The sequence below is a fragment of the Aegilops tauschii genome, chromosome 2, assembly GCF_002575655.3.
Source record: "Aegilops tauschii subsp. strangulata cultivar AL8/78 chromosome 2, Aet v6.0, whole genome shotgun sequence".
In the NCBI taxonomy this organism is placed as follows: domain Eukaryota; kingdom Viridiplantae; phylum Streptophyta; class Magnoliopsida; order Poales; family Poaceae; genus Aegilops; species Aegilops tauschii.
Genome location: NC_053036.3, coordinates 9,769,373 through 9,787,964, shown reverse-complemented (window position 1 = coordinate 9,787,964; position 18,592 = coordinate 9,769,373). Strand labels below are relative to the sequence as shown.

Sequence of the window (18,592 nt, the reverse complement as noted above, 5' to 3'; positions counted from 1 at the left end):
CCTACTACCTAACGGCCCGTACCCCCGCCCGTTACTCGCTTCTTCCCTCTCCCTCCCACGCCGCCGTTTCTCTCCTCCCACGCCGCCGCCCGCCGCGCGCCGCCGCCGCCCCGTCGCCCCCGCCGCCCCGGCTCGCCGCCGCCCCGGGGCCCCGTCGCCCTCACCACCCCGGCCCCCCGCCGCCCCGCGCCCCCCGCCGCCCCGTCGCCCCCGCCGCCCCGGCTCGCCGCCGCCCCGGGGCCCCGTCGCCCTCACCGCCCCGCCCCCCCGCCGCCCCCGGGCCCCCGCCGCCCCGCGCCCCCCGCCGCCCCGCGCCCCCCGCGCCCCCCGCCGCCCCGCGCCCCCCGCCGCCCCGTCGCCCCGTCGCCGCCGCCGCCCCGGCTCGCCGCCGCCCCCAGGCCGCCTCCTCCACCGCCCCGCCCCCTCCTCCACCGGCCTCCTCCACCCCCCAGGTGAGCCCCCGTTTTTCAGTTTTTTTTTCAGTTTTTTTCTTTTTTTTCCTTTTTAGTTTTAGTTTTAGTTTAGATTTAGTTTTAGTTGTAGTTTTAGGTTTAGTTTTAGTTTTAGGTTTAGTTTTAGGTTTAGGTTGTAGAAGAAAAAAGAAGAAGAGGAAGAAGAAGAAGAAGAGAAAAAGAGGAGAGGAGGAGAAGAAGAAGAGGAAAAAGGAAAGGAAGAAGAAGAAGAGGAGGAGGAGAAGAAAAAAAGAAGAAGAGGAAGAAGAAGAAGAAGAAAAAAGAGGAGAGGAGGAGAAGAAGAAGAGGAAAAAGGAAAGGAAGAAGAAGAAGAGGAGGAGGAGAAGAAAAAAGAAGAAGAGGAAGAAGAAGAAGAAAAAAGAGGAGAGGAGGAGAAGAAGAAGAGGGAAAAGGAAAGGAAGAAGAAGAAGAGGAGGAGGAGAAGAAAAAAGAAGAAGAGGAAGAAAAGGAAGAATAGGAAGAAGAAGAAAAGGAAAAAAGAGGAAAAAACCCCGACCCGACACGGCACCCCGACCCCGACCCGACACCCCGACCCCTAGACCCCGACCCCGACACCCCGACCCCGAGCCTGACCCGACACCCCGACCCCGACACCGACACGGCACCCCGACCCCGACCCCGACCCCGACACCCCGACCCCGAGCCTGACCCGACACCCCGACCCTGACACGGCACCCCGACCCCGACCCGACACCCCGACCCCGAGACCCCGACCCCGACACCGACACGACACCCCGACATCGACACCCTGACACCACACCCACCCTTACCCCGACACCGACACGACACCCCGACCCCGACCCGGCACCCCGACCCGGCACCCCGACCCGACACCCCGAACCCGAGACGGCACCCCGACCCGACACCCCGACCCGGCACCCCGACCCCGACACCCCGACCCCGAGCCTGACCCGACACCCCGACCCCGACACCGACACGGCACCCCGACCCCGACCCGGCACCCCGACAAGACACCCCGACCCCGAGCCTGACCCGACACCCCGACCCCGACACCGACACGGCACCCCGACCCCGACCCGGCTCCCCGACCCGACACCCCGACCCCGAGACCCCGACCCCGACACCGACACGACACCCCGACACCGACACCCTGACACCACACCCACCCTTACCCCGACACCGACATGGCACCCCGACCCCGACCCGGCACCCCGACCCCGAGACGGCACCCCGACCCGACACCCCGACCCGACACCCCGACCCGGCACCCCGACCCGACACCCCGACCCCGAGACCCCGACCCCGAGCCTGACCCGACACCCCGACCCCGACACCGACACGTCACCCCGACCCCGACCCGGCACCCCGACAAGACACCCCGACCCCGAGCCTGACCCGACACCCCGACCCCGACACCGACACGGCACCCCGACCCCGACCCGGCACCCCGACCCCGAGACCCCGACCACGATACCCCGACCCGGACCCCGACCCCGACACCCCGACCCCGAGCCTGACCCGACACCCCGACCCCGACACCGACACGGCACACCGACCCCGACCCGGCACCCCGACCCGACACCCCGACCCCGAGACCCCAACCCCGACACGGCACCCCGAGACCGACACGACACCCCGACCCCCGACACCTCCCGAAAAGGTGTTCTTTGGCCTTCCAGAAGCCGACGGGGTCATATATTTGTGAATTATTAGTTAGGTCATATATCTTTCGATTTTGTTATGTAAAACATCATATATAATTGTGTTGATCGGGTAGTTTTAAATGTGCAGTTGTTTCATCGCTGCGAGGTTTGGTGTTCGACGACCTCGCCGTGCGTTTGACGAGCTCTGCCCCTTCGTTCGTGGGTGAGCACAAATGACATGTCCTCCTCCCCCATTAATTATTTGATCTATTCCGATGAAACTTGATAGCTAGCTACATATGTGTCTTGAATCATCAGTATGCGTAACCAATATGTGTCTCCCGTTCGAAAGCGTCATAGTTATAAATATGCATGCATTTGCATATTTATAACCTTGATTCTTTCGAATTGTCCAACGCTATCCATGGACAGCCCGAGTATGTTTAGATTGGGTTCGTTTTCCCATATGCTTTGCTCCGGATCCGACGCATAAATTTCGTCAGTGCCTCCCCTGTTGTTCTCCGGGTACACATCCTCTCTGTTTATTGCAGAGACGTGTATCAGGAGAACAGCGGGGAGGTGCTGCCGAAATTTTGCGTAGGATCCGGAGCATAGCATGGGAAAATGAACCCAATCTAAACATACTCGGGTGGGATTAGGACCTATCATTACCTATTAGAGTGTAGGTTGCATGGACGTAATAAAATTGACAAAGTAGATCAACTGATGAATACATACATGGTGAATTATATATATATATATATATTTGTTGTGTGTCTAGTAGCTCTGAAAGTCAAGATGAGTGATCGTGCGTGGATGTACACTGGTCAAACTGGTCAGAACAAATGGAGCACTGAATGGTTCACAAAAACCAAGGGGTTTGTGCGAGCCGCATTTGCGAATGGCCAGAGGAAAACCTGGTGCCCCTGTTTACGGTGCGGCAATTGGGAAAAGAGGACAGAGGCTGAAATGGGCAAACACCTGCAGAAGAGTGGTTTTACGCCCGATTATATGGTGTGGACATTTCATGGTGAGTCTGCCCAACGTGACCGAGCTGAGGTGGATCGTCGTCGCACCGACGAGCATGGTACCGGGATGGAAAACATGGTGCAAGACTTTGATGATGCTCGGGATTCGGACGAGGAGATGGAGGAATCTGCAAAGGCCTTCAATGAAATGTTGGAGTCTTCAAAACGTCCGCTCCATGAGCACACTGAGCTTTGTCAGTTGGATGCCATCTCACAAGTAATGGCTCTGAAGGCTCAGTTCAACTTGGGCAGAGAATGCTACGATGCAATGATGACAGTATTTGGACGCTTTCTACCCAAAGGCCATGTAATGCCTGCAAACCTATACCAGTCGGACAAAATCCTCCGTGCACTGAAGATGCCCTATGATAAGATACATGCCTGTGAGAAAGGATGTGTCTTGTTTAGGCTTGACTATGCGGACTTGAACTATTGTCCCATTTGCAAGTCTTCCAGGTATGTTGTGGTAGACAACGGTATGGGTGAGAAGACACAGACCAAAATCCCCGTTAGTGTTCTTCGGTATATGCCAATCGTACCAAGACTTCAACGTCTTTTCATGGTCGAAGAGACGGCCAGACAGATGACATGGCACAAAACGGGCAAAAGAACCGAACTAGATGCAGATGGGAATCTGATGATTGTACACACATCGGATGGTGTTGCGTGGAAAAAGTTTGATGAATTACATGGTGACAAAGCGGCAGATCCGAGGCATCCTCGAGTCGGCATCAGCACAGATGGGTTCAGTGTGTTTGGTATGACGGCAGCCCAATACAGTTGTTGGCCCGTATTTGTCTTTCCACTCAATCTCCCCCCCGGACAGATTATGCAAAGAAAGAACATTTTCCTGACGTTGATAATTCCAGGGCCCAACTATCCGGGGAAAAATATGAATGTGTACATGCAACCGCTTAAGGACGAATTGCAAGAAGCCTGGGATAATGGGTTCAAGACATACGATGCCTATAGCAAACGGAACTTCATAATGCGTGTCTGGTACATGTACTCGACGCATGACTTGCCGGCGTATGCGCTATTCGTTGGCTGGTGTGTGCATGGAAGGTTCCCGTGCCCCACATGCAAGGGAGCTCTTGAGTTTCGTTGGCTTCAGGCCGGTCGCAAGTTTTCTTGCTTCGACATGCATAGAGAGTTCCTGAATCCTCGCCATAAGTTCAGGAAAGACAAGAAGAACTTCATCAGAGGTAGAGTTGTCAAAAACTCTGCACCACATGCATTGACAGGCCAACAGACCCTGGATCAGTTAAACACTCTCGAGCCAGATCCCGAGCGTCCAGGGTACTTCAAGGGGTATAATTCTAAGCACGCCTGGACTCACAAAACATGCTTATGGGATCTGCCTTACTTCAAAGACCTCCTTTGCCCACACAACATCGACGTGATGCACACTGAGAAGAATATCGCCGAGGCACTTTTTGGTACATTGTTCGGCATAGATGGGAAGTCAAAGGATAATACTAAGGCTAGAGTCGATCTGGAGGCGCTATGTGATAGGCCGTTACAAAACATGAAAGAACCGAAAGGAAAGCAGAACTAGACGAAGCCAAAGGCATGGTTCAATCTTGGAAGGCCGGCTATGAGGGAAATTATCTTGTGGGTGAAAATGCAGTTGATGTTCCCCGATGGGTATGCAGCGAATCTACAGAGGGGAGCCAGTCTTGATAAATTGAAGATATTTGGTCTCAAGAGTCATGATTGGCACATATGGATTGAGCGGGTAATGCCGGTGATGTTGCGTGGCTTCATCCCTGAGGATGAATGGCTAGTACTGGCAGAACTCAGCTATTTCTTCTGTGTTCTTTGTGCGAAAGAACTATCGCCTGGCGTGCTAGAAGAAATGGAAGAGTTGGCGCCGGAGTTGATCTGCAAGTTAGAGAAGATCTTTCCACCGGGCTTCTTTAATCCAATGCAACATTTGATTTTGCATCTCCTGACCGAGGCAAGATTGGGGGGGCCCGTGCAAAATCGTTGGTGCTACCCAACTGAGAGGATGCAGAAGACGCTTCGACAAAAATGTAAAAATAAACGTAGAATTGAAGCATCGATGGCTGAGGCATTCATCACTGAGGAGGCGGCAAACTTCATGACAGCACACTACGAAGCCAAAAATCGTCATTTGCATAATCCGAAGCCTCGGTACAATGCTGACGACCCTAAAAAGGGTGGATCCAACCTCAGCCTATTCAAAGGGAATCTCGCACCAGCCAGTGTTTCAAATCCAGTATCTTTGGATAACGAACAATGGCGGACCATTTCGTTGTATATCTTCAACAACCTGATAGAAGTGCGGTCGTACATCGAGTAAGTTCTCGGTACATAGTTTCGCAACTTCTATTTCCTTTGAACTGCTCTTATTCCTAGATATTTCATACAGTCGATACGTCGCCTTATTCTCGTATGGAGCGGTGATCCAAAAGGATTCTGTCGAAGAGTATGAGCTTCTCGCAAAGCAAGGTGGCGGCTATCCCGGTTTCATCTCTTGGTTCAAACAAACGGTAATTTCTATTAGACTGTAGGCTAATTTGTAGGCGGCTATCCCGGTTTCATTCGCTAATTTGTGCGTAATGCAACAATCCTTTCATATTAAACTTGTAGGCTAATTCAGAGTCTATGGACGCCGAATTGAGACAAGTCGCTAATGGTTTTGACTATAAGGTCCGTTCATTTGACAAATACGACATCAACGGGTATCGCTTTCGTACCTATGGCAAAGAGCTATCTATGGCCGACCGAAAGTCTACAAATTGTTGTGTATCTGCTATCGGCGAAGGAGGTACCGAGTATTATGGGAGAGTTGAAGCAATTTATGAACTTCTATTCTATGGTGAAAACCCACCGAATGTCGTAGTCTTCAAATGTTATTGGTTTCAGCCGAAGGAGACTAGAAGAACTCATGAACATATAGGGCTAGTTGAAATCAACCAAAGCACCCATTTAGATGTTCCTGATGTCTATATTACGGCTCAACAGGCGACCCAAGTATTCTATCTACCGTGGGCCTGCCAAACTAATCCAAATCTGAAAGGTTGGGATGTCGTTTATGAAGTGCCGCCACGTGCTAGACTATCTCCCCCAAAGGAAGAGGATTATGAACCTCACATTAACCCAGACACATATGAAGGAGAATTCTTCCAAGAGACACGTCTTTCCAAAAAGCGTTTCAAGAACCGCTATACTTCACCCCAAAACATTGAAGTAGACAGCGACAGTGAATCCGACATCACCCCAGAGGAGGAACAAGAAGAGCCGGAACAAGAAGAGGTTACTGCTGCGGATGACCTGTCATTGCTTGACCGATTACGTCAAGGTGGCCTTGCACATGTTGATGCCACTGAACCCTATGAGCCCATCATTGATTATAGTGATGATGATGATTATGCATTTATTGATGATACTAATCGAGATTATTAGTAGTGTCAGGTATTAAATTTTTTAATGTTGTACTTGATGATGATACACTTAAGTGATACACATATTATTATTCATGTCGGTCTTTTTTTTATGTTGTACTAATTTCGTTTACTGTTTGTCATGGCAGGTGTTGAAAGATGGTGGGCGCTGGTCGGGAGCGCGCCAAGGCCCCTTCTTCCTCGGCGCGTGGTCTGAGGTCTTCGATTCCAGACGTACCTCTTCGCCGAGCGTTGCTGGACAGTATGTCCACACCGCCGGGCCCTTCTTCGTCCACCGCGGTGCCCAGCAGGGGACGAGGTAGGAAGAGAGGAGGTGGGGCACGTGGTCGCGGGAGAGGAGGTAGGGTGACTCCTAGGGCGCCTTCCTCGCCGCCACCCCCAGCTGTTTCACCCGAGCACGTGACTGCTAGGGTGGACTCATCCGAGGAGGAGGCTACACGGACTCCGGTCCACGAGCCTCCGGTCCACGGGTCTTGGGCCCACGAGCCTCGGGTCGACTGGCCTTCGGCCCATGAGAGTTCGGCCCACGAGACCCCTGAGGAGCACATGTCCGGATGGGGTACCTGGCCGGATCAGCCCGAGGAGCCGAGTGGCCATGCTGATGATGGCGGGGAGCCGACTGATCTTGAGGAGGAGGGTGGCACCGTCTACCAGCGTGGTGCTACACGGCTCCCGTCCGTGCCGGCGACCCGCGAGCAGAGGTGGTTGATCTTCCCTGATGGGGAGAGGTACGTAAGTGCATTTAATATTTTTGTACCTTCTGCATTCACGTTTCTTCAAATAACTAATGCGTTGGCCTTGTCATGCTGCAGGGGTTGGGACCACCATCATAGTGTCCGCCGGCCCAACTCCGTCCTTGGAGTTCTTTGCCGGCAAAACTTCCCGGGGTTTGTCACGTTGCCTGGTGAGGGTCGGCTTCCAGAGCTTGGGTTGAGCTGGGAGCACTACGTGGCTGCCCCGGCCCCGCCGGATGTCATTATCGACGGTGTCGTGTGCGACACGAGGGCAGACATGGTGATCAGGACGTTCTGGGTAATTTCTCCTTTACACATTTCAAAATCTTCAACTAGCTAGTTATTAATTGTACTAATCAATATTGTCTCATTTGATTGCAGACATTCTACAGGTGTGAGGAGGGATACGAGGAGGACTGCGCAAATGTTATCCAGAACGTCTGCAAGCGCCTACTCCAGAACTTACGGCACGAGGCTCGGGTGCAGGCTGTTCGAGACTACTACGCCTTGCGTGGTATCAAGAAGACCAAGCCGGCGTGCCGCGATAAGTTCCTGAGTAAGGAGGAGTACATGAAGGTAATTCTTAAGGCCTTCTACTTAAGTTCCTTCATTTAGTAATTCTTAGCCGTAACGCTCAAGTTTCTATTTGCTAACTTAGGCGCCTCCGAGATGGTGTGCGGATCGGATGGATTGTTGGGAGGTGTTGGTCGATGAGTGGTGCTCACAAGAATGGCTAGCCCTCCACAACCAGGCCAAGGACAAACATGCCCAAATGGAAGGTGTGCCACACCATCAAGGCAGCTCCAACTTATATCAGTTCGGGCGCAACTGGGTATGTGGTTTGCTTCATGATTCATGCAATTCATTCATCATGCTAGCTTGAGCCCTTTAATTACTAATTTTCATTGTTTCTCTCTTTCAGGCACGCCACAATAAGGCGGATAAGGTGCCAGAGGTGTACGACCTGTATGCCATGGCCCACACTGGCTCTTACAAGAAAGTCAAGGCTTTCTCTCAGTCTGACCTCGATGATGCAAACAACTTCACCAACATCTCCTCCCACAACAAGCTCGTGAGATATAGAGATGAGGGGAAGGCGAGGAAAGGGGAGGACTTTAACCCGAGCCAGGGTCCCATTGATCCAGAGCTGGTGTTGATATCTGGTGGCGGGAGGTCCCATGGCTTCCGTTGCCCTAGCACTCTCCCGGAGATCAAGGCGCGCCAGTCGAGCTCCGCTCCTGAGATAAGGCCTCGTGAACGGCCAGTGCAACTCGCCATCAAGGTTAGTGATACGTACTCAGTTATCTTTCTCCATTACATTGTGTGCGCTTCCATCAATGATTACAAATGGTCATGTGAGTGGTGTTGCAGGCTGCTATACAGACTGAGAGAGATAGAACGGAGAAACTTCTGGCGGAGGCGGCGGAGAGGCAGCGGGAGATGGAGGAGAGGACGAGAAAGATGATGGAGGAGGAGAGGGCACGAAATGACATGCAGGCAAGGGCCATGTACGAGCTCCTTGTGGTAAGTTTCTTATGCAGATTACTTGCTAGTCTTAACATTTGAGTCTCATTACTAACTAGTATGACTCTGTTCTGAAAACCAAATGTGCAGTCTGTGTGCGAGAAGTCCGGTCAGCCCGCTCCGCCGATGCCAGTGATTGCTCCTGGGAGCACGGTGAGTTTAGTTTGAATGGACATTACTTGGTAGTCTTAACATTTGAGTGTCGTAATGCTAACGAGACATTGGAAATGATATTTGGTGCAGCTTAACTCCAGAAACGCATCGCACGATCCTTCTCCAGGTAGCGGCACTAGCCACCCCGCTCCTACACCTCCCTGATCACGGTAAGTTTCTCTAGTGTTTTGCTTAACAAATGCATAAAGACCTAGACTTAGCTTTATTTCCTCCAATATGCTTACCATAATGACCTAGAGTTAGCTTATTTTCCTCCAAAATGACCCATTTTACCTAGGTTAGCTTATAAATGATGCATTTCATCCAAGTTAGCTCAGAAATGACCCATTTTACCTACATTAGCTCCTAAATGATCCATTTTACCTACGTTAGCTTTAAAATGGCCCATTTCACCTAGGTTAACTCCAAAATGACCCATCTTACCTAGGTTATCTCATAAACGATCCATTTCAACTAATTTAGCTCATAAACGATCCATTTGACCTAAGTGAGCTAAAAAACGATCCATTTCACCTAAATTAGCTCTTAAATGATCCATTTCACGTAAGTTAGCTCAAAAAGATCCATTTCAACTAAATTAGCTCTAAAATGATCCATTTCAACAAAGTTAGCTCAAAACCGATCCATTTCAACTAAGTTAGCTCAAAAACGATCCATTTGACCTAAGTGAGCTAAAAAAGATCCATTTCACCTTAGTTACCTCAAAAACGATCCATTTCACCTTAGTTACCTCAAAAACGATCCATTTCTAACTTTCTTATTTTGCCATTTTGCAGATTTCATTATGTGCTGGATGGAGTGCTTGTTCTACTCTTCTTCTTCTTCTTGTCTTCTCATTCTTGTCTTCTCATTCTAGTCACCTTAGCTATGGAGTGCTACTTTATGTATGGATGGAACTTCTTTATGTATGAAATGATGGATGAAACTTGTTTATGTATGAAATGATGGATGGACCTTGTTTATGTATGAAATGATGTATGAACTTGTTTATGTGATGAATGCCTGTGAAATATATCTATATGACATATATATTTTCTGTGCAAATTGTGGGATTTAACAAAAAACAGAAAAAACAGACAATATGCAGGCTCTTTGCCGTCTGCCGCGGACGGCAAAGAGCCTTTGCCGTCTGCCGCGGACGGCAAAGAAGCCACGTGGCAGCCAACTGTGCTTCCTGGGAGCTGACCCATTTGGTCAGTTTGCCTACAGTGGCAGACGGCAAAGACTTTGCCGTCCGTGGCAGACGGCAAAGAACCTGCACTTTGCCATCAGTGGCAGACGGCAAAGAACCTGCCATCTAGTGACGTGTAGATGACATCATAAGGCGGACGGCAAAGACCAAAGGCTCTTTGCCGTCTGCGGCGGACGGCAAAGGTCTGCCGTTAGCCACTTAACGGACTGACAGCGCAATTGTTGCCGTCCGCCCTCTTTGCCGTCGGCCGCAGACGGCAAAGAGCCTTTGCCGTCCGCCGCCAGGAAGCAGACGGCAAAGGAGCTGTTTACCGTAGCGTTCTTTGCCGGAGCCTTTTGCCGTCCCCGGCTAACGGCAAAGGTCTTTGCCGTCCGCCTTTCGAGCCTTTGCCGTCCGCCATGGCAGATGGCAAAGTAGCTGTTTCCTGTAGTGTACTTGACCAAATAAAAATCTAGCTTTTCCCAATTTTAAGTCTTGGCAGATTTTAGCATCTTAGCACAAGTCAAGCAATCAACCTACACATGCAATTCTAAGAGTATAGCAGAGGAATGTAAATCATTGCATATGAAGGTAAAGGGAAGGAGTTTAGAGGGAGCAAACGCAATGTAGACACGGAGATTTTTGGCGTGGTTCCGATAGGTGGTGTTATCGTACCTCCACGTTGATGGAGACTTCAACCCACGAAGGGTAACGGCTGCGCGAGTCCATGGAGGGCTCCACCCAAGAAGGGTCCACGAAGAAGCAACTTTGTCTATCCCACCATGGCCATCACCCACGAAGGACTTGCCTCACTAGGGTAGATCTTCACGAAGTAGGCGGTCTCCTTGCCCTTACAAACTCCTTGGTTCAACTCCACAATCTTGACGGAGGCTCCCAAGTGACACCTAACCAATCTAGGAGACACCACTCTCCAAAAGGTAATAAATGGTGTGTTGATGATGAACTCCTTGCTCTTGTGCTTCAAATGATAGTCTCCCCAACACTCAACTCTCTCTCACAGATTTGGATTTGGTGGAAAGATGATTTGAGTGGAAAGCAACTTGGGGAAGGCTAGAGATCAAGATTCTTGTGGTTGGATTGGAATATCTTGGTCTCAACACATAAGTAGGTGGTTCTCTCTCAAAAAATGTATGCTGGAAGTGTAGGCCCGTTCTGATGGCTTTCTGCATGAATGAAGAATGGGTGGAGGGGTATATATAGCCTCCACACAAAATCTAACCGTTACACACAATTCACCAAACTTGGTGGGACCGAATAGTGAAACTCGGTCAGACCGATTTAGTTCCAAATGTGAACGTTAGGATTTTCGATGGAACCGATATGATCAACTCGGTAGGGCCGATTTCATTTGGGTTAGGGCATAACATAATCTCATTGAGACCGATCACATGAACTCGGTGAGACCGATTTCAGTAAAAGGCTAACAGAGAGTTGGTCAGGCAAACTCGGTGGGACCGATTCGGTCATTTCGGTGAGACCCAAACATTACGAAAAGGAAACAGAGAGTTCGCATTGCGAACTCAGTGGGATTGATCGCTCATCTCGGCTAGACCGAAACGTTGCGAAGGAAACAGAGAGTTTGCTATCCATCTCGGTGAGACCGAGATCCCTATCGGTGAGACCGAACTGATTAGGGTTTCTGGCTGTGGCTATGTCAAGTGAACTCGGTGGCAGTGGATAGATCAAATTGGTGGGGCCGAGTTTGACTTTTAGGTTTAGGACAAATGTGGAAAGTGAGAAGTAGCTAAGGGTTTTGGAGCATATCACTAAGCATTTTGAGCAAGCAAGCCATTAAGCAGCACCTCATCCCCTTTTAATAGTATTGGCTTTTCCTATGGACTCAATGTGATCTTGGATCGCTAAAATGAAAATGTAGAGTCTTGAGCTTTTGCCAATGTGTGTCCTTAGCATTTTGAGGGGTCCACATCTCAAGTCCATGCCAATGCCAATCACTGAACTTTCTGAAATGATCATCTTGAAAGAGTATTAGTTCAATGTGCTATATGTTGTTAAGAATTACCAAAACCACCCAGAGATTAGTTGCACTTTCACTTTCCTAGTGGTGACCCTGGGTGATATAGAGATTGTTAATCTGGAGAGGGTGGGCTTTGGAACAAAGAACTTTGACATGGCTATCGTGTTCAAGGACTTCAAGAGGGATGTTCTCCGCATCGATATTCCCTCCAGTCAACCTCACTTGACGCGATAAAGGAGTCGATTGACACCACTGATCTCAAGTACTATGAGAGCAGGTTGTATCTGAACTGGCATCCTATCCTGAAGACTATCATTAATGATCCTCAGAAGTTTGTTGACGATGGTGGCTGGGAGTTCCTGAACATGGAGGCAAGTGATTCTGGGGCAAAGGAAACATAGGAATCAGACCAGGGGTACGAGCCTTCTGCTGCTGAGCCCGAGTCTGAATCAGAAGACGAAGACTCCGACAACGCGTCCTTGGTGGAATCAGACGAGGATGAGGAAGAAGATTGACATATTGGACTCCACTTAGCACAACACGCCATACAGTTAATGTTTCAATTAAGAAGGAATCGCCAAGTGAAATATTTGGGTAATTGCTAGCATTCCTAATGTTAGACCAAAATAAGACTTAGTTTTATTTCCATGGGAATCATGGATACCCCCTCATAACTCATTTGCTCACTTTGTTACAAGTCATGCTTAGGATACACATGAAGAAGGTGAGAAAGCGGCAAGGAGTGCCAATCTAATTTTGTTCAGAACTCGTGTAATGTGACCCTTGGTACTTTTTTACATTACATGACAAACACATGTGTTCAAGTGGCCATGGAGGAACCATTTTACAGGATGATTATATACTCCCTCCGATTAAAAATAGGTGTCGTGGGTTTGCACTGGAGGGAGTACCATTCAACTAAATGAGTTGGAGATCTCAATTATAAATAAAATTCTGTTTTATCCAATCCACCAACCCCTGCACTTTCTTGATAACAAACAACATCATCTCGCACCATTGAATGAATCCTGATCCATAAAGGTGAGAAACGATAACTGAAATAAGAAAAGAATATTTGTTCAAGTGTTGTCTAGTTTAAGGATTATGGAACTTCTGAACATTCAGAACGCACTTTAAACTTGAAGCTGGCAAAAACAGGAGATCGTTTGCTTTGCCGCCTTCATTCAAGGTTTGCCGACGGTTCAGGAGTGACCAAGTGTATCCAACGACATGATTCTACTTGTCATTTGCCATTTACTTGTTGTCTCTAGGTTGTTGTTTAAGCCCAGTTTAAGCCACTAATCTTAGCTGAACTAACTGCCAAGTGCCTAATGTGACTGCTGCAGAAGTATATAGCCCCAGCTAACCTTTGGTAGAGAATTCCTTTTGGACCACTCGGTCATCCTTGAGGCCTTCCTGTTCGATTTTGGGCCACAGTGATGAAGCATTTTTTTCGTAAATTTTAGACTGTCTCGTGCTCTGGTAACTGTTCTGACCGTACTCAATACATGGAGCAGATATACAAGGGTACAAACAATTTCTTGTAGGACGACTAATTTTAGTTTTTTTAACAACAAAACCAAGTTGGATCACAGTATTTGCTTTCCAATTTTTACCATTGTGGAGATCAACGTCAGGTAAGCCTGGAATCTAAAAATGCACACGGTACAACAATTCCGATTAAAAACTGAATTAGCACAAGATAAGCCACACAGAGATTGATAGGTTCTGACAAAACAAAAGGAGAAAATGTGGAAACAAGCTAGTTACATGTGCTCAGAAAAATTACCAAGGTATAGAGTTGTGATTTTCACTGAACAAGATAAAGGGGCCCATATTTTGTCAATGAGTTGTGCGCTACTTCTCTCCACTGAAGTTATCTGTTAAAAACCCAGACAATGTCCATTGTCAATCCTTGCAGTAGTAGACTGCATGTATATGGGATGCCATTCCCTCATACGTAAAATGTAAAAGTACAACCAAAAAAATTGCAAAGACGGTTAAATATACATTTTGCAATAGGACAATAACTGATTTGGACCTATCATGGACATTACAAATACTGGTTGGTTAATTCTTTTTCAAGCTGCTTGGAAAGTTGACAGGTCCCGGTAATGTCTTTGGGCCTTTAAACTACTCCATGTCTTTCACCCACCAACTCATTCAGGGATAGTTTGTTTAAATGCACGAATAATTCAAGACTTGGCAGAGGCCAGCTTAGTTAAATTTAACCAGAGATCAACAAGCAGCTTATGTCATGAATCCTGGCCATGAAGGTTGCCATATCTGCACTTACAGGTGAACTTGTAAGTCGGTTCATCTCCTTCCTGATGAACAATTACCACTCCTCCATCCATGCATGATCAGAGGAGAAGGTGGTGGAGAGGTTGCAGCATCTCCTGATCAGAGTTGGCACCATCGTCGAGGAGGCGCACGTTTGATACATTACCAACTCTGGGATGATGATGCAGCTCAAGATGCTCTCAGAGGCCATGAGAGGACACCGTCTGCTTGATACCTCAAGGTACTGAGCCCTCCAAGACGATGCAGGCAATCGCTTTGCCACCTTCACTCAAGGTTCATCGATAGTTCAGGAGTGACCAAGTGTAGCCAGCGGAACGATTATACTTGTCATTTATCATTTCCTTGTTGTCTCTAGTTAGCTGTTTAAGCCTGGTTTAAGCTGCTAATCTTAGGTGAACTAACTTCCAAGTGCCTAATGTGACCGTTGTGGAAGTACTATAGCCCCAGCTTGACTGAATGAAATGCAACAAGAATTAACCTTTTTCCTTTTTACTGATCTTTGCTTTTTGCCTAATTCCCCTGGTATCCTCATCTCAAATCCACCATATCACTACGGATAACATGCATTTAGCAGCATGTACATGTAGTGGTGGGTGTATGTTTGGATTAGAAAGTTAAAAAATTACCAAGTGCTGCTTCACAAGTTGCACATGACCTGCTTCTCCAGAGATGAATAGTAATAGTACTATGTTCGGTACAGTTATCTTAGCAGTTTCTCTTATCCTTACTACAAAGGCAAGTCTGCTGTCTTAATCGATCGATATCCCTCGCACTCTCCTGAAAAACCAGTCCACCCTTGTCCCATCCTCGCTCAAAGTAAATAGCAGAAAAACCGGGGGAAAAGCAAACAACCACGACCCACCAACACAGGTCCCAAGCCCCCATCTCCCCCAGTCCCCTCGCTCCTGATCTCATTTCTCTCCAAAGTAAAAATCACCACAGCCTATGCTTCACCGCCCGCCCTCACACTCCTCTGCATGCCACCTCACTGGCCCAGATCTCTATCCGCCGTCGTGTGCTCTGCTCCGTGTGGTCAATCCATGCCTCCCGCCGCTACTCCCTCCTCGTCCACCCCATGGTCGCGGTGGCCGCAGTCCTGGCATGGATGACGATGCCCTGCACCTCCCACCACTCACATCTGCACGACGACCGGCCCTTCACCATCATTGTCCTACGCTTTTCTCCGTCCCCGTCATACCGCCCTCATCTCGGTCGCCATCGCTGCCCCAGCGGTGACAATGGCGGCAGTGGCAACTGATGTCTTGTCCGATGGAGAGAAGAACGAACAATGAACTCTTTGCTCGACAATGACCTAGCCCTTGTTCGCAGCACTATTATCATACCATGAATTGCTGCTGGTTTTCATGGGTAGAATTCAGAATGAACTCTTTGCCCATCTCTTGCCAAGAAGCACAACATATGTCCGCAAGTACTCTCTGCTGTAGCTCAATATTTGAATTCCCTGCTTGGGCAAGAAATATTTCCACTTTCTAACTCTTTGTTCTGCTTAATTTGATCAAGTTTCATGGATATTCAATCTTTTTGTTTGTGTGTAAGAAGAGCAATTTCCCTGGGAATGACAAAAGAATTCGATCAACAGAATCTTTTGAACTCATTCTGTATCTTTGGTGCTAACTTGAGCGGTCCAATAAGAATGTCTAGATTTTAAAATCGAGGGTTTTATCCTGTTCAGTGAAGGTGGATTAGCGCCTAGGCTTAGATGATAAGCGGCCACATAAGAGGCAAAGAACAGAAGATTCAGCAGAGGACTGCTTGGCTTGACAATGGTGCAACAGCGTGCAGCCTATGGGTTTCAGTTATGCTTTTTCATCTCACAACATAATGATTTTGTTTCGTTCAAGTCGCCTCAACCTCATCTCTAGAATTGATGACATTGATCGGATGATGGTTCAAGAGGTTGATATTGGAGGAGGATGGCAAGTTTTTGGATTGCCCTTGGGATATCTTCTCGGCTACAAGTTCAACTATGGTGTTGGGGTAACTGATACATTATTTGAACTACTGCAAATTGCAAAATAAAAATGAAGAATATTTACGGTATGATTTTGCGACTTCAGTTATGAATTTGTGACAAGGGTTCTAATTTCAGGGGATTTTGGCTGGCATGATGAGGGCGGAGAGGGGGATGTAATTTGTGACAAGCTCATGCAGGAACCAAACACACAATCAGTTATCAAGGATGAGGGTGCAGAGGAGGATGTACAACAAGGAGGAAGATGCCCGAACGGGTGCATGGCAGTCTAGGGGAGGGGGCAGAGAGGTGTTTAGTGTTGTTTGGAATCACACACTTGCTATGTATGGGCGAAGCAAAAAAATCACTATCATATACATCTTCTATTATTTCTTAGCAACGCACGGGTACCCAGCTAGTAGTTATAAATAATACCAAGGCCAAAATTAAACTCCTGATAAACAAATAAATGTACATTTGATGATGAATTGAGGATATTGTTGTATGTAGTCAACATCTTGCCCGGAAAACGCATGACCTCATAAAACACTATATGCTAAATGTTTAGCCTTAAATTGTTTGTACGTATATGTACTAAGGAAATGTGATTGAAAAGATTCAAAGCATGCATGGACTAATAGATGCATACACAATGAATTAGAAAATAAAATAACAAACTGAGACAGCAAACAGTTCAAAAGGTATGAGATTCATATGGGCAGAAATAAAGATAAGCCACATGTCTGCTTGTTCTGGAAGATGAGCACACATTAGTCTACATGAGTGATCCTTTGGATGTCTACACAGAGCATATGGGAGAGGTCCCGGTCTTGCCATTCCTTCATATGTAAAATGTAGGAGTCCAACGGAAGACAAATATGAAGATGATTAAATATACATGGAACAAACAATTAAATTGGACATAACTACCACAAATATTAAATATACTAGTCGGTTTTTTCATTAAAATGCTTGGACAAGTTGGCTTGTCCTTGTCACGTGTTTGGACATTTAACTAATTAACTATGTGAAATCGCACATCCTTGAACTCATCAGTCAATGGTTGAAAACATTTGGCATGTCTTCGAAATATGTTATTCATCTCTATCTCTTATCATCCAGCATTTCTCGTTGCAAAAAATTTCTCATGTTCAGACCAGTATTTTTTTCTTGAAAAATAATATAGAACTGTACTCTAGTATGCGGCATCAGAATTGTAATGATTCATCATCAATATTAAGCAGATTTTCCTAGCAAAAATACTATAATAAGTACTGGTAATAATGATCACCTATATTGCAAAGGAGGCTGCATAGGAAGGTTAATGATGAAACCATCATCTTCTGTTCTACAGAGCCCAGCTCATCATCTCTGCTCCCTGTTTGCCATGTCCTGTTATCAAGAATAGAGGTCAAGAGGAATCATGGTATCTAGATATATTTTCTGTATAAGGCTCTAGCGTACAGAACAGTGCGCATATGTATCCCCAGTTCGCCAATAGTGATTATGACACCTTTGATTCCAGTTTTACTACTAATTGACGATGGTGGCCTTTCATTCCAGTAGCTTTTAAGACTTTCTGTTTCTGTACATACATATACCAAAGTAGTAGCTAAACCTCTTGACCTTCTGTACTAATAGCCACTGATTAGTTTGAGGCAAATATGGGATCGTCCACTCTCGGTAGACTCTCTATGGTTCTGAAATACGTTATCAGCATGATCTCCGAAACTTCTATGGTGGTAAATGTGTGATCAACAACCACACGAATCCATAGGTTAGTGGTGTGCCCTATTCGATCGCATGCTTGCGCATTAAGTGCGACTGAGCATGAGTGCCACCATTAAGTGGGACCCTGGAATTCAACTTTTTTTTGACATCCTGGGAACTCTACATTTATCTAGTGGCATGTACATGTAGTGGTGCAAGAACTCCTTGAGGCCTTCCTGTTCGATTTTTAGGTTCTGACGAAACCAAATGAGCAAATGTAGAAACAAACTATACATGTGCTCTGAAAGATTTCTAATGTAAAGAATTGTGATTCTCAACACTGACCAAGATAAAAGTGTGCATGCCATTTCTTTGTGAATGAGCTGTCCGTTGCTTCTCTCTACTGAAGTTCATCTGGAAAAACCCAAACAATTTCCATGGTCAAACATTGCAATAGTAGACTGCACATAT

General features: G+C 47.5%; 1 protein-coding gene across 1 annotated transcript in view; it reads left to right on the top strand.

The window, feature by feature from the left end:
* The window catches only part of LOC109772684 (FACT complex subunit SPT16), a 317,676-nt gene extending 305,307 nt beyond the window's left edge, over positions 1-12,369 (top strand). Inside the window, 1 exon segment of the mRNA XM_073506711.1 lies at positions 12,212-12,369. Coding sequence (XP_073362812.1) covers positions 12,212-12,369 — 158 coding nt within the window.
* The last annotated feature ends 6,223 nt before the right edge of the window (positions 12,370-18,592 follow it).